Raw genomic sequence first — 15,487 nt, 5'->3', positions numbered from 1 at the left:
GCTGCTCGTCAGGTGCAGAGTCATTTGTGACATAATTAACAACAGTATTAAACAACAAAGGAGCCAACGTAAAATAAAAGTTTGTATAACATGGTGTTGGTAAAAGTATGCATTATATATTTTCAACTTCATGTAATTTTGTTTGAGAGCAGTCCTTCAACTCTTATTGTTTAGCTGAAAAAAACAAGTGTAATTTAACAGCATTACTAACTCATGTTATCACTTGACTCGCGGGGAAATGATCTGTTTTATTGAATTAGGAAGCTGTGTTTGCAAAAGAGACTTGACCTCCTCCAGATGAGCCACGATTTTAGGTTTTAGGGAACAAATGACCATTATTATTTCTAATGCTGATTAGAAATACATAAAATCTAATTATATCCCTGTCAGCTTTGGTAGTGAAGCTGATCATTTGTGAGTAATAAGCGCAACATGATATTTATGTAGCATGGATAATGCACTAATGGGTGAGTGGTTTTGCTTTGTTGTTTGCAAACATATAAGATTGCCTGGTGTTGGCTACTACACTCGACCTCCTGTTGGAGCTTTCAGTTCAGCAGCCTCCTATAATGCTTTTTCCACCCTAAAACAAATTAGTGTGGTAGAAAAAGATCAATATTGCTTAGAAGTGAGGTTTTTTTCATGTTGTTATCAGTCTCTCTAATATTCATTTGAAGGGGGTTAAATTGCCTTATGCTAAAAGCAGCATCCTGCCTTTTCTTAGGATGGTTAGTCTGTGCTATTGTGTGTTTATTAATGTTTAATGTGAGAGTGACATTTCCAGTTTTGATCCCATTTTTGAAAAACATCTTTTTTGAGCTACTTAGCGAGGCTAAAACCCCAAAACCGTCACAGAATACTGGAGCCTAGCAGCATACCTAGATGAAATACAATAACGGCTTTCATAGATGTATCTAGATATTTTGAAGTATAAATAACTGTGTGTTCAAGGTGGAATGGCTGAAATCATGCACTCCAAATGGGTTGTGGACTATTTGGATTCATCTTCTGTGAGTAATCAGGTTACAGTGGGTGCTTGTGAATAGATTCTCTGATTTCCAAAAAGCTTTTCTTTTTTCCTTTTGAGCACGTAATTTGTCATTTTCAACTTATCTTCTTTGTCAAGGTCCTTTTGAATCAGTGCTACTGGTCACACCAGAGTATCTACTGTTTGTGTTATTCCCTGTTGCTACTTACAAAACTTCAAATGAGCACATCTCTAGCTAGTACTGTGCATAATAATTACTGTGCATATTTATGATGCACTCTTGAATGTCCCCCTTATCAGGCCAACTTTTGATGCCCAGTAAAAAAAAGGAAAACAATTTAACTACCTACTGTCATGGTCCTGGGTCGGTGACCCAGCGCTTTTAGTTTGTTATCATTTTCTAGATGATGATTGTTTAAGTTCTGTGTTATTTTCGATCTGCCTCTGAGTCTGCGTCTGTATCTGTCTGTCTATGGTGTCTCCCCATCTGTTTGTGAATCTGTCTGTTTAGTTCAATGTCTTGTCTGGTTCCATGTGTCTGAATTTCCTGTTTTATTGTGAAGGTCCGTGTCGTATGTGAGTGTGATCAGTTTACGTTTCCCCTGTCCCGTCAGCCCAGATTCCTCCCAGCTGTGTTGCCCTCCTGTCTCTCATCCCCTGATTACTGGTGTGTGTATTTAAGCCCTGTGTGTTCTCCTGCCTGTTGCCGGTTCGTCTGTGTAACTCCGCGTCAGTCTGTGTTCCTTGGTGTCCTGCTCGGCTCTCTGCCTCGCTTCCCTTTTTGTTTCATCTCAGGTTTGTCATTTAGCTTTCCCAGTTCAGGTCTTTAGTTTTGTCTTCCCTCTTGCCTGTTTTGCCTTCTCACCACTGTGTAAATAAACTCACCAGCATCTCATCCACTGCCTGCATCTTGGGTCCTTCTTCTAACTCCACACGGCTCGCCTCGGCAGCCGTGACACCTACACGCCATAGGACTGACTATAGAAGTAATAACTAACAGGTTGATTTGTTTGTGTCTGCAAAAGAAAACTACTGCAACTGAGTGTAACCTGATACTGTTGAATTGCAACATCTTATCAACTGATGTTAACTGCTTCAAAATACATTTGCCTAATGTGTGTGTGTGTGTGTGTGTGTGTGTGTGTTTTTTCTTTGCCACGGTAAATCAAAAAAAGACCTCTGTAAATTATTCAGTGCCATTTGGTTAAAAGTGAATCCCCAAAGATTTGATCCTTGCACACTGCCTCCTTTGAGCTTATTTTTGAGAAACAACAGAAGCTCTGTGCAGCAGTGATGTTTGATTTCAGCTTTGATGGTGCAACAGTGTGGTGAAATTGCAAATAAATACACTCAGACCCTGAAATGAAATGTAAATGTTGCCTGACTGTATCAAAGCACATATAGAGTTTATTTTTTCTTACAGTCAAACATCTCACATATGCAGCGCTGTAATGATTGTTTTAACCATAGCTCGTCAGCAAATCCATCGGGTCCCTATATTTATACGGGAATTAAGTGGGATCAACTAAGGTGATTATGTACTGTTGATTTCAAGTTGAATTTTAAATACATCTGTGCTGTTTTTGGAGGAGTTTGGATTTGTTATTCTTACACAACTTTAGAACTTTTCTTCTTTTAAAGTCTTTTGACTTTAAAACAATGTGCACCTGAAAGTCTCCCCATCATCCTTTGTTTTTTGGGAGCTTGAAGAAAACAGACATTTGAAAACAATACCAACTGAATCTCTTAGGTTTCTTTAACGTGATTCTCCAAGTTCCGTTAGCTCACATTGTTTTTTTAAAAAATTATTCTACCCAAGTTCAATTAAGTCACATTTTTAAAGCAGCAGGGACTCTTACGCTTTTAAGCTGAACCAATTTAAGATGATTTACAGACTGGATCCTGGGGCTTCAGCCCCGTAAGTCCTTTAAATAATCCAGGAGCGGCTGAGATATCTCTCATTAAGGAAAACCTTTATTGATTTCTCAATCTTTTGAAAATCATTGCCCTTCAGCTGAATCTTCCTGCTGAAGGTTCCCACATAATTTAGATGAAGAGTAGATTACATCCTGGAGTTTTTCAGCAGACTCCAGCCAACAATATAATAAAATAATATTTTGTGTAATAAAAAAAGGAGGAAGAACTAAGAGGTGTAAATAGGGAAATAATATTAGTTAAAAAATAGAAAATGCAGTCTCCAGTGTACTGTTAAAATACATCAGAATGGTAAATGGCCTGTATTTGTATAGCGCTTTTCTAGTCCCTAAGGATCCCAAAGCGCTTTACACAACCAGTCATCCACCCATTCACACACACATTCACACACTGGTGATGGCAAGCTACATTGTAGCCACAGCCACCCTGGGGCGCACTGGCAGAGGCGAGGCTGCCGGACACTGGCGCCACCGGGCCCTCTGACCACCACCAGTAGGCAACGGGTGAAGTGTCTCGCCCAAGGACACAATGACCGAGACTGTCCAAGCCGGGGTTCGAACCGGCAACCTTCCAATTACAAGGTGAACTCCCAACTCTTGAGCCACGATCGCCCCAGAATACCAATGTTGTCTTCTTCTTCTGGGATTTAAAGACATATCAATTTCCTGAACTAGCTTGGTCCTCAAGTCAAAGAAGGAAAATGAAAACTTAAATGAGGGTGTCGTTTTATTTTTGTTTTTTAGAAAGAAAATAAACAAGCTTTGATGTATAATAGAAATCATTTGGGATGAACGCTAACACGTACCCAGGAAGACTGTTTTCTTGTTTCTTTACTATAAAAAAAAAAGACAAATACATTTTGAGAGCTAAATCCCAACACCTTAGACCCTCTTTGGAACAGTTACGTTAATCTCAGTGATGACAACTGAAAACTTGGAAAAGAAGCCCTTACTTACTGCAGTAGACTAAAGCTGACACCGGATGAGCACAGTGGCATGTTTAAAAGCAGATGCTTAAATAAATCCTACTTAAAATGCTCCACTCACGATATCTGCATTCTGATGCAAACAGGACTATGACCCTGGAAATGTGGCACTGACTGCCAGGAAAGTTATCTATAGATGTTAAAGGGAATTTCTTTTAGCAATTTATTTTAAGGGTGAAATAATAATGCCATTAGCAGCAGTGTCTCACTGTTCTATTTTGTTCTTCAAGACACTGATGAAGGTCAAGCTTAAATAGCTCCAGCTCCCTGTTTCAGCCTGAGACTCGCAGCTTAGCCACAGCTCTGGGAACTGGCTCACACAAAAGACTTACCCCACAATGCTGCTGGCCTAGATAGACACGCCAGACATACAAAAGGGTGGCTGTGCTAATTGAGAACAGATCTTTGCTACAATGACAATTCCTAAAGAAAAAGATTTGCCTGTCAGCTAAATTAAGTATTCAAATGGTTCCTGTCAATATTTGCCAACATGAACCTAATAGTCTGAGTTAAGACATTAAGCTTGGAGCCGCTGCCGACATTAAGACAAATATGTGGCTCACATCAATGACATTCATCAGCACAATACAATGCGAATACAGTAAGTGTTCAATCTGTGTTTGTGCGACTCGAGTTTGTGTCGTTCCGCAGTTCAAATCAAAGCATTGTGATAACAGCAGTTTGAGACGAACAGTTTTCCTGCAGTCAAACAGACATTAGGAGGATTTATTCAGAGGTGAGGTATGTTAAGTTTGAGATTCCCTTTCTTCTTTGTAAATTGATTTTCATTTCCATTTAAGAAACAACTTATAAGCCATCTTAGCTCTGAAAGGATGTCAAATCCTCACACTTGGTGTTCCGGTTACATCCGTTTTGAACATAAGCTCTTTCAAGTGAAATTAATCAATCTCTTTATCACTTGGGCAGTGTCATTACCCAACCACAGAGTGAGAAATGAAAGTGCTAATCGCACAGCAAGTGGGGCTTTTGTGTGGGAAGGCCAAATTTTCCTCCTCAAGCTGCTTTGCAAATGCATTTTCAATTGAATTGGTGAAGCGAACAAAGGATGAATTCTGAGTTTGCCTCAAAATTCTTGTTAAAAAAGAATGACATCAGCTTACAGTACAGGTTTCCAAAAGGTGATTAATTTACAAAAATGTTAATAATTTGCATGGAAATTACCAAATGGATGCATAGATAACACACAGGAGATGTAAAACACATTTTAGGTGTGAGTGCATGTGAATGTGTTTGAATAAGGGATTTGTACAGCTCAATACGCAGCATGTTTTCCATTACAACAATGTGTACTATATATAACTGGGGCCATAAATTCACTAAGCATGCCAGGAAGACTATTTCATATGCCTCAATATCTTAATAACCATGCCACTCTGCTGTAACAACTGTAGCTGTCCTTGTCATTTTGGGGCTGTGAGTGAATACTCTACAAGAAAAAAAAAAAAAAGCATTATTATTCTCTTCACCCCAGGCACTTGAGCCTGAAGGCTTGATGATGTCCAACTGCAGTCCAATGTGTGTCAAAAAAAGAAGGAATATTTTCCCCACAAAACTGGTTTCACTGAAAATGCATGTGTGCAAATGTGTGCTTCCACGTGCTGCGTATCTTATCGCCATGATCCTCAACAGGTTCAAAGAGATTTGACTTTTTAAATTACCATTAAGAACAAAATTATGTTGTTTTACATGCAAGCAGGTGGATTGCATATCTTAATTTAAATATAAGTCAAAACAGGACCTTAATGCACTTGTAATAAGATAGAATAAATATTTTACCTGCTTTCCATGAAAAATGGTGGTCTCTAGGATACACGTTGTCTAAACGGACAGATATGGAAAAGAGAGACAAGAGGAGGAAGAGGCTTAGGTAGCTCCCAGCTTGCCGTGTCCAGGCAATGACCCCAAAGTCATCTTTTAGAGTCATAGTCCAGCCCATTGCTTCCTCTCTTACTCCTGTGGGAGGAAAATGAAATTCATCATCAGCTCATTCATAAATATGATCAGAAACCTTGGCCACCTTCCCACTGAATCCTCCAGCCCAGAAATGTAATATTAGGTGTCACTTTCCAAGTCCATCAGACTTTTTCACACATGGATCATAGTGCCGGATGGATAAGATTTGACTTGTAAAACAGCTTTGCTGTTGTAGTTGATAGTTGTGGGATACTATGGCTTCTTCTCCACCTACATAGATCAAAAATAATTAGACAGAGTGGCAAGAGTATCTCAGCGTCCCAAAGGAGGTGTGGAAACAAGCACTGATGGAAGGCGAGGCTCTAAGCTTGGAGTAATACAGGGTATTAGTACCTTTTTATTGCAGCTCATTTATTCCTATCTCCTGCTACTGTGATTCGTGTCCTAGGAGTGTTAAGGATTAGTCCTGGATTCACTAGGCCTCTAATTGTGTTGCACCAACAGCAAAATTAATGAATATGAAATTAAATCTGTAACACCTTATGCTTTGAAAGACTGGTGTTCATGACTGCAGTGATTCATTTTCCAAAAACAATTTTTGCTACACTGTGGCACTTGGGTATTGAGAGATTTGTTATTATTGACTTATCGTCCCACTGAGCTCCCCTGCAGTTTTTTGACATTCTGTAATCATAAAACATGAGACAAAAGCAATTTCTGCTGCATAGGTTTAGCAAAAAATTGGTCTTAATATCAAATACAGCTGATTTAGGCACCGTGGGAATTTGCAGCACATAAAGAATAGCAAAACATTTTATGTTTATGCAAGCCGAGGTATTAAGCTGGTGATCCACACATCCAATACTAACATCACTGAGAGTTTATTTTATTTCAAAGTCACATCTGTCATGAATTAGATGTAATCTGTGCGACTGTGGTAAGCATTTTCTAATCTACTGATTCTGTACAGGACAAGTTTTTAATTTTTCTTTTGACATTCCACATCAATACAACAGAGAGGCTTTTCTACATTTTGTCCCGATAGTATACGATAGTAAGTATCATAGAGAGTATCTAATGGTAGATTAACTTCTGAGAGGCAGCAGCCATTTGAGATTTAAGATTATTTACACATGGCGTGCCTGTGAAAGCGCTGGCAGCTGAATTATTTTTGCTTGATTTCATTCAGGGAAATTAGATTTTGACTTTGCTGCTTTAGCTATGTTTTGGTGGGGGTAAAATTTGTTTAATGAGAAAGAAATGCTTGGATGGAGATGGCTTGATGCCCAGAAGTGGGCTGCCAGATGCACAGTTTTTGATGGACTGTCCAATTCTCCTCTGGCTTTGATGTGTTATTCTATAGTCAAAATGGTTTGCTCTTTTTTGTGTGTGTTGGAGGGCTTCAGGCCCAAGGGTTTGGCAATTCAACACATAACTATTGTTTGTATCTATTCTCAATACCAATTTGCCTCATGGGGTTCTGTCAGGCAAAGAACAGCGAGTGCTCTTTTTCACTCCCGCTCTGTCTCCCTCTCCATCTCTTCCACTTTCTCCTTTATATAACTCATCCACTCTGAAGATAATGTATTCACAATTTTTATTAGAACTGCCTTTGTCTCACATTTTTTGATGGCTAGAAGATGTATTCTACTTGGATGAGTGAGCAGACCAGTCTGGCACTCACATAGCCATATGCCAATTAGATACCTCTGGTTGCTGATTACTAGCCATTCTCTTGGGCTGCACTGCTCTGGAAGCCATACCTGACTGCACCTATATTACACGCACCCTCCAGCCACTCTTATTTGACTATGCACAGGACAAGCAGCACTCTTCTTGGGCTGACAGACCATGTCACAACTGATTGGAAAACATGGTCTTGAACACAAACAAGCAATGGAAACAAGCATGACCCCAAGGCATGCCAGTTTTGTTTTTCAAAGTACAAAAAGGTAGACAATCGAGATTACTCTATTGTAAGATATCTTTGCGAGATTCAGCAGCAATTGTGCTCATCCAGCCAGCGCATCTCAGAATGGGTGAGTAATACAGGCTATCCTGAAAATCTTAAAAAAGAAAAGCTCTTAAGCTGCTAAATATCTGGGTCAAAGGAATCATGCTAGGCTCTCAGTGGCCGTAGAAAACCTGGCAAACAGCAGCATGGCTCAGATGCTGGTGTGAGTCTTATTAGATACTCCACGATCTGATGGAATGCAATCTGCTCCTCTGTCTCCTGTGGTCCTTGTTTGGGGCTCACTCATTGAATTCAGCGAGAAAAACCCTGCAGCTAGCATAAGGGAGCAGATGAGCAACACTCTACACCCCTCCCTTTCACAGGTGGTCACAATAATTAATGTTTGATTAGATGTTTCCAAATGAATGGCAAAAGCTAATTTGGTATGCCAAGGCTCTGAACAATCACCATGCGATCCTCCAGCCTCTCTTTAAATAAGCCAAACACCCTGTTCTGTCTGGAGTGAAAACAAAGGCATTTGATCCCAGTCTGTTTACCAGAGATGCCACCCTCTTCTCTGGATTTCCACATAATTATGTAGCCAACCAGCTCATTCCCGCTTCAGATTCTAAGCTTAAACTCCCATCTATATCGCTGCGCCATTCTTTGTGTGTTGCATCAAGTGGATTCAGGTTAACACAGCTGCGAGTATTTTTTTCCACATTGTAGCGCATGTAATTGTTTTTGATTGGGGTTGGCAATATGAAAACAGAAATCCATCTACATCCAAAGGAGCTGATTTTTGCAGATGTTTTCCTTGGCAGGAATGACCATGACAGCATTGAAAGAATCACAAATGCACAACACATTTTTTTGTATTCCTTTGATCCGAGGCTTATTTTAGCAGTCGGTTTCTTCTGTTTCTGTATAGATTGGTATTTAAAGAGTATTGCACTACATTTGATTCTTTAATTCCTTTGACACCAGGAGTTTTAGTCTATTCAGAACAGTAACAAAGACAGTGCCACTATTATGCTGCCTGAATGGATGGTGACAGCTCATTATATAAAACATGTTTGTCATTTCCAGAATGTTTAGCTTCTTTTGTATTTTCATTGCAGCTGTAAAACAAAAGAGCACAGATATATAGCTCAAAATGAGTGGAATTCAGTTCAATTTTGATGGAATCTTGGGAGTCAGCATCTTGATAGTTGAGCATTAGTCTCAATCTGATCATAAATTCTGAAAAAAATATTTTTTCCACCCTTAAAATAAAGAAAACGCACATTTGGATAACTAAATTCATAAACAGCTGCACTCTTAATTGGACACCATGCACATGATGTAAAATGTACCTGAGCAAGATGACTGCCAGTCATCCCTTTCGGTGATCTGGTTGTTACAGTAGCAGATGCTTTTTTTTAGTAGTCCCACCGAAAGCAGGAACAGGGCAGAGGATGGTCCAAAGATGTTAAGTTTGACGGGGAGAGTAAATCACCTGCACCAGGCCTTCAACCTGAAGCATCATGCAGTGGCTTAATCCTGTGTGAATCAATGTGTTGTGGGCTGGGACTGTGTCACACCTCCAGCAGTGACTGGTATTAACTCCCCGGTGCTGGCTCTGTCAAGCACTCACCCACTGATGTTCCTACTCTGGTTGGCACAAGGCAGCCCGAGCTACTGTAAGGAATCTGAGGAAGACAAAAACAGACAAGGAAAAAAAGAGGCAATGATGTTCACATCTTTCAACTACAGTGCAAAAATCTGACGCCTCATGCAATGACATTTTATTATTTATGTTTCACATGATACACAGTTGATAGCTAGTGAGCTGCAAAAGGCAAGAAGTAATGAATAACAGTGTGAAAATGCAGGGAAGCTCTACAGAGATGCATGACATGAATGCAATGTCTTTTTTTACACACGATCAGCAAATACTGGTCCAGAGGTAGGACTTTGCTGTGATTTATAATCCACTCATCTGTTCTTTCTTATTCGCTCTACTCTTCATCTCAGTGCAAAGATCCCCGAGAAAGTTTCTGTGCATAAGAAAAAAGGATTATTATGTTTCCAGTTTTCAGACGTACTGCTGTTAAAAAGGCGAAGGGCAAGTTGTGCATTATAGCAGCAGGTGAGTTTGCTGTCGACAAATTTTGCATAAATCTGCAAGGTTTGCAGTGATTATTTGTCTATCCCTCAGTCTCCAGGGGGCATGTAAGACAATGACAATTGAGGAGTTGAAGTTGCTTCCCATAATATTCAATGACAACCTGTCAACCCTCTAGCCAAGATCTTCCTGAGAGCTCACCCAGATGGAAATTGAGTCCTATTAACGCCTTCTGACTTTGTCTCAGTGCTTCCATGCTCTCTTATTGACCTTTCTGGTCATACTCCTGAAAACCACGGCTCATAATGACCTGATTTCCCAAGGCCTTTAAGTGCTTTGCCCTGCCATTCCATTGTGGCTCAAATGAGCTTGTCTCTGCAGCTGCACTCCTCCTCCAGCGGGCAACTAACTTAATAAAAGCCAACAAATAGGGTGGAAGAAAGGTACTCCTGGTAGACAGAGAAAAATCAATTGCAAACATTTCAATTTCAAGTATGTACACACAGTTCATTCATTTTTTATTCAGTCTGTTGTTTATTAGAGTCAAGGTGCATGTGCGACATTTTCTTACCGCTTGTGAATTTCTGCCTTTAGTTGATAATGAAATAAGTATTTTTGTGTGCTTTAAATCACAGCAGTAACCTTAAGATGGACAATACGGCACTTCGTACAATCCTGGGAGCTTTAAATCGACCACTTTTGTTTTTGCCAATGCAGCTTAAGGGATGTCACTGCCAGTCTGTTAACCAGTGATTCCACCACTTTAGTCCAGACTGAAAAATAACAATTAGTCTGCTCAAACACCTCCCACAAACTTGATGCAGAGTCCTCAGGTGATTAATCTTGGTGACTCCTTATCTAGCACCACAGTGGGGTGAAAATTTAGTGTTTCATTGAAATATCTCATCAACATTTTGACAGAATGGCATCTAATTTAATATACACATTTACATCACACATGAATGAATTCTGATTACCTCATTTCACATTTAGCAATTACAAAGAGTAATTAAAGCTGCAAGCAGCGTTATGAGGGCCCTCGCACCCCCGGCGCGTCGAGCCACGCCCAACACCTAAAACCAGCACCTCCGATCTGATGTCACATTGATGGAATTCATGCATTTAACCACCAGCTATCATTTCATCTCATTCAATCATGATTATAGTCGTCCCACTAGGTGGCTCTCTAACCATTACTGACAAATGGCATAACAAACATTTCCTAGCTCGAGTCTCATCACGCCTGCAACCTTTGGGAGAGATTGAACATTTTGATTTTGAGTGACAGCAGATTACTGCTTTTTGGCGAGTGATTGAAACTCCACGTGCCGCCATGACCACCCCATTTCCCTGAATGTAAAAAGGTTCGCAATTTAACATCACAAAGGTCTTTAGATTCCACACACAGGAGATTGCATCAATCTGATGAAATCCCTTGGAGGAGTACGTCAAAGCACGGTGCCTGAAAAGAGGAGAAAATGTCGCCAAAATTGCACGTTAATTTTAAAATGGCTGACTTCCTGTTGGATTTGGGATATTGCTCCAAGAGACTTTTTTGTACATCTTGATATCTCCTATAAGCCTACCAGGTTTCAGATTCATACATAAAACACAGAGCAGGGGCTGTGGTTTTGAAATTTTGTAGGGGGCGCTGTGGAGCCATTTTGGGATATTCAATGAAAATGATCACATGACAACAAAGCCTTCGTCACATTGGAGGTGTGTGCCAAATTTCAAGCCTCTATAAACTTGCCAAGACCCTCAAAAGCCACTTCATCTTTCATGGTGAACAGCGTTGCCACCAGGGTGCGCCGTTCAGTTTAAAGTCACAATTTTTGCACTGAAGCATCACGAGGGACTGATGGTGATATTCACCGCTTTTGAGGTGGCCACGATGAACCTGTGAAAATCAGTACAACAAAATTAAAGCCATGACATTTCCTGTTGCCACTAGGTGGCGCTGTCCGTATTTCCGACAATGGGCACATCAATCTGTTCAGGGCGGGTCTGACATCATGCCTGTAAAGTCTGGTACTGATCAGACTGGATTTCATTGAGTTATACTAATTTGTTTCTTCATGGCGTGACATCAAAGTTCGCCATGCTGCTGGGGTCACACCCTTTCGCGAAAACTCACAGTTTTCACTGTAACCCAAGACCAACTCCTTAAGGCTTTCCTGGAGAAATTTGAGGCTGCAGATGTCACCCATCACTATACTGTACCCCAAAGTGTAAAACATGACATTTCCTGTTCCCACTAGGTGGCGCTGTCCCTGGTGTCAAATATGGCAGTTGAAATATGTTCAGGGGTGGAGCCTTATCATATGTGTTCACTTTGGTCAAGGTCAGAAAATGTATGACAAAATGAGAGGCAATAAGATTTTCATGGCGAGTCATCAAAATTCGCCATGGCGCCACGGCCTCATAGTATTGTGAAAACTCAAAAGCTCCGCAATTTAACATGGCACAAGGGTGTAGTACACACTGTCCAAATTTGAAGTTTATAGGACCAAATCCCAAGGAGGAGTTCGAAAAAGTTCGAGGCATGAAAATGGCAAAATTAGAGCCAAAATGTCACCTTCACTTCTAAATTGCGGACTTCCTGTTGGTTTTGCATCAATGGGCCCACTGACTTTTTTGTTCGACTCGGCATGATACACATGTGTGCCAAATTTCATACATGTAGCTCAAACTATGTGGTCGTAGGGCTGCATTTAACAAGGCATAGGTGGCGCTGTAGAGCCATTTCCCAGTGCTCATATGTAAAACCATTAAAATACAAAATTTTTCACCAAACCTGGCATGTGTGCAAAATTTCATGAGTTTTTGAGCATGTTTAGGCCCTCAAAAAGGCCCTTGTTTGGGGTGAATAATAATAAGAAACGGAGCAGATACAATAGGGCCTTCGCACTCTTGGTGCTCGGGCCCTAATTAAACTGGGTGATTAAAATAAATTAGTATCTGCTTTAGCTTAAATAAGTGTAGTAGTTCAAACTCTAGATTATGTATTACCCTAAGCCACCACATCTATTTGACACTGGGTCAGTGCAGTCTCTTCAGCTTTCTCTGCTTAACATCTTCTACCTTTAAGTTAAGCTCAAAGGCAGAAGTGTTTGCCATCCTCTCTCCTGACAACAATTGCCTCCAACCTTAAACCTGCCTTATGCTTTTCACCCGCCTTCAGGAGCTTACCTCGCCTGGCTTGGCACTATACTCCAGTCCCACAGCTAAAAGCTCTCTTGACAAGGCAGAATGTTTGCTCTGCAATGTGTGCAAGTGTGTTTCTTGAAATTGAGGTCTGTAAATGACATTAAGGTTGTCTAAAATGTCCATCCCTTGTACAGTATTCTGGTGGTTTTGTTGTTTGCAGAGGTTCACAAAAACTCAATAAAAAAGAGAATAGAAAGAAAAAGTAATGATTTCTATCGTCTTTCATAGCTTTTCCAAAAACTGCTAATAAGTACTATTAATACTGTAAATGTACTATTACTATAAAAACTGTAAAACTGGAATCCCTCCTCAGCTACCTGCCTCACTGGTGGAAGTCAAGACCTTGATATTTTGCCAATATAAACTTAGGACAGATATATATAAAACAAAATAAATGTCTAATGTGTGCTCCAAAAACATCAGCTGATACACTGAACTTGGCCATTCCTTGTGTATTGCCATCTGCTAAATGATTTCTAGTTGCTGTTACATTTTAGAGATAAGACTTTAATCCAAACATTGAATAAATTAAATTCTGCATCTCAAAAGAAGCTCCGCATTTAATGAACAGGCTTGGCAGCATCCACAGACCCAAGCTTTTCACCATATCATAAACCAGTTCCCAGCTCGGTACCTTGGCAGACAAACATCAGAGACAGCTGCACTGCAGAGTCACTAATCACTTCACTAAAACAGACAGTATATTATGCAATGCGTACATGAATTCAGTCCCAGACTGTTAAGATGTTGTATGTGGCAGTATCTGAAAGAGAGAGGTATCTCAATTCTGCCAGCACCTCAAACAGACTGTTTGAGGTGCTGGCAGAATTGCCCAAGCAGCTGCTCCTGAAGCCAGGGTTGTGAACTCAATCAGCTGCATGTTTATCACTGTGGCACCAAACTTACTATGGCTCTTTTTCCCTGCCTCCATGAGCTATAGATGCAGTGGTATGGCCAGTTAAGCCAGCCAACGGGGGTCACAGTACTGATAACAGGAGAAAAAATACATATATAAATAAGCCACGCCCATAAGTGTCACCAAATAAAGATGAGCTATACAATACCACCCATCTTAATTCTGATCTATTCGTTGATTTTTCGGGTCTTTTTTTATCACAATGTGTTGATTGTTTTTCTCAGTTTCTGTATGGTTATTTAAAAAAAATTACTTTGAGCTGGGCTGGAAATTCAGTGAATGCCTGGAAGATAAATGACAAAGTAAATGTGATCAGACAAAAAATGCTCCATGTGATATTTAAATATGCACAAGCTGCAGAGAATCTCTTAATCAAATGAGTTATGTCACATGTAATAGGACATCAGACATACTCTCATACAGAGAGGATATCTTTTTGCCAGTCTTGTTTTGTTTGGGGAAGTATTTTAGGGGGAGTTTTGGTGTTTGGTGAAGTCTATTTTTAAATTGAGCCTTAATGTGAAGATTTTAGTTCATCAATGTTTCTATATTTCTGTATCTGATGAAAGGAACAATTAAACTAGGCAAAGCTGTAGCCCACAGCTGTCTGAACATACAAACTCCTCTGCTATACTGATCAAAATCAAACCTCTGACAGAAAATAATAATTACTGTGCCTCTAATGTTCATCCAAAAAAAATTGACAGAAATTCATTTGGAAAACTGTCTGATGTATTCTACTGCTGAAGGTAAAAGGACACCTTTGGGCATCAAAGTGGTTTTAGGCATGTAAAACCTGTTAAATTTCACCGGTAGATATTCATACACCTTTTAATTGTTCACAGATTTCCTTGTTCAAAGTGAATCAATGGCCTTTAGAAAAAAAAATTATTCCAATTGATGTAATGCCTAACACAAAGCCACAGAGCATTGTGTTGATAGCCAGATAATTCTTACAGAATATTTTCTTCACACCATAAATATTTCATCGCAGACATGAAAAAGGACCTCGAGAATGTCAAATTAGCACAACCAGAACAAAGCTGCAAAATAATGAGCTTTTTCCCTTTTACTGATGCGAACATTTTTGATAAGAATAAGATAAGTCTCCCTCAAAAACACTGTAAAGAGCTTAAGTTGCCTCACTGTACACTGTTAATTCCAGTAGCTTTCGTGGCTTACATACATTACTTACCTTTGTTTGGAAATGAAGAATATACTAGCTTGTATTGAGTTGCAGTTTACTCATTGTTGTGGAGCAATGTTAAACAAATTGAGTGACAACAAAGGAAACAATGACATTGTTTCATGGGGAGAAAGGAAACTGCATTAAACTGTGCTGAATCTGCCAAACAGATGGAGGAGAAGAAGAGCAGCAAATTTGGGATTGCTTCGTTAACTTCAAATATAATTGTGTATTGTGGACAGATGTGGAGAGCTAGAAACCCAATGGCCTG

The 15,487-nt window shown here is 39.9% G+C and overlaps 1 protein-coding gene across 1 annotated transcript in view; it reads right to left on the bottom strand.

Moving 5' to 3' along the window:
* The window catches only part of thsd7ba (thrombospondin, type I, domain containing 7Ba), a 196,946-nt gene that overhangs the window by 142,328 nt on the left and 39,131 nt on the right, over positions 1-15,487 (bottom strand). The window contains exons 2-3 of the mRNA XM_085434400.1: positions 9,153-9,488; positions 5,706-5,882 (exon numbers count right to left, since the gene is read on the bottom strand). Of these exons, the coding sequence (XP_085290526.1) occupies positions 5,706-5,865 (160 nt within the window). The 5' untranslated portion in view covers positions 5,866-5,882; positions 9,153-9,488. The remainder of the gene's footprint in view (positions 1-5,705; positions 5,883-9,152; positions 9,489-15,487) is intronic.

The sequence above is a fragment of the Copadichromis virginalis genome, linkage group LG16, assembly GCF_057382275.1.
Source record: "Copadichromis virginalis isolate Kocher_CV1m ecotype Utaka linkage group LG16, C_Virginalis_male_GT1.1, whole genome shotgun sequence".
NCBI classification, from domain to species: Eukaryota; Metazoa; Chordata; class Actinopteri; order Cichliformes; family Cichlidae; genus Copadichromis; species Copadichromis virginalis.
This window is presented reverse-complemented; position numbering and strand designations above follow the sequence as displayed.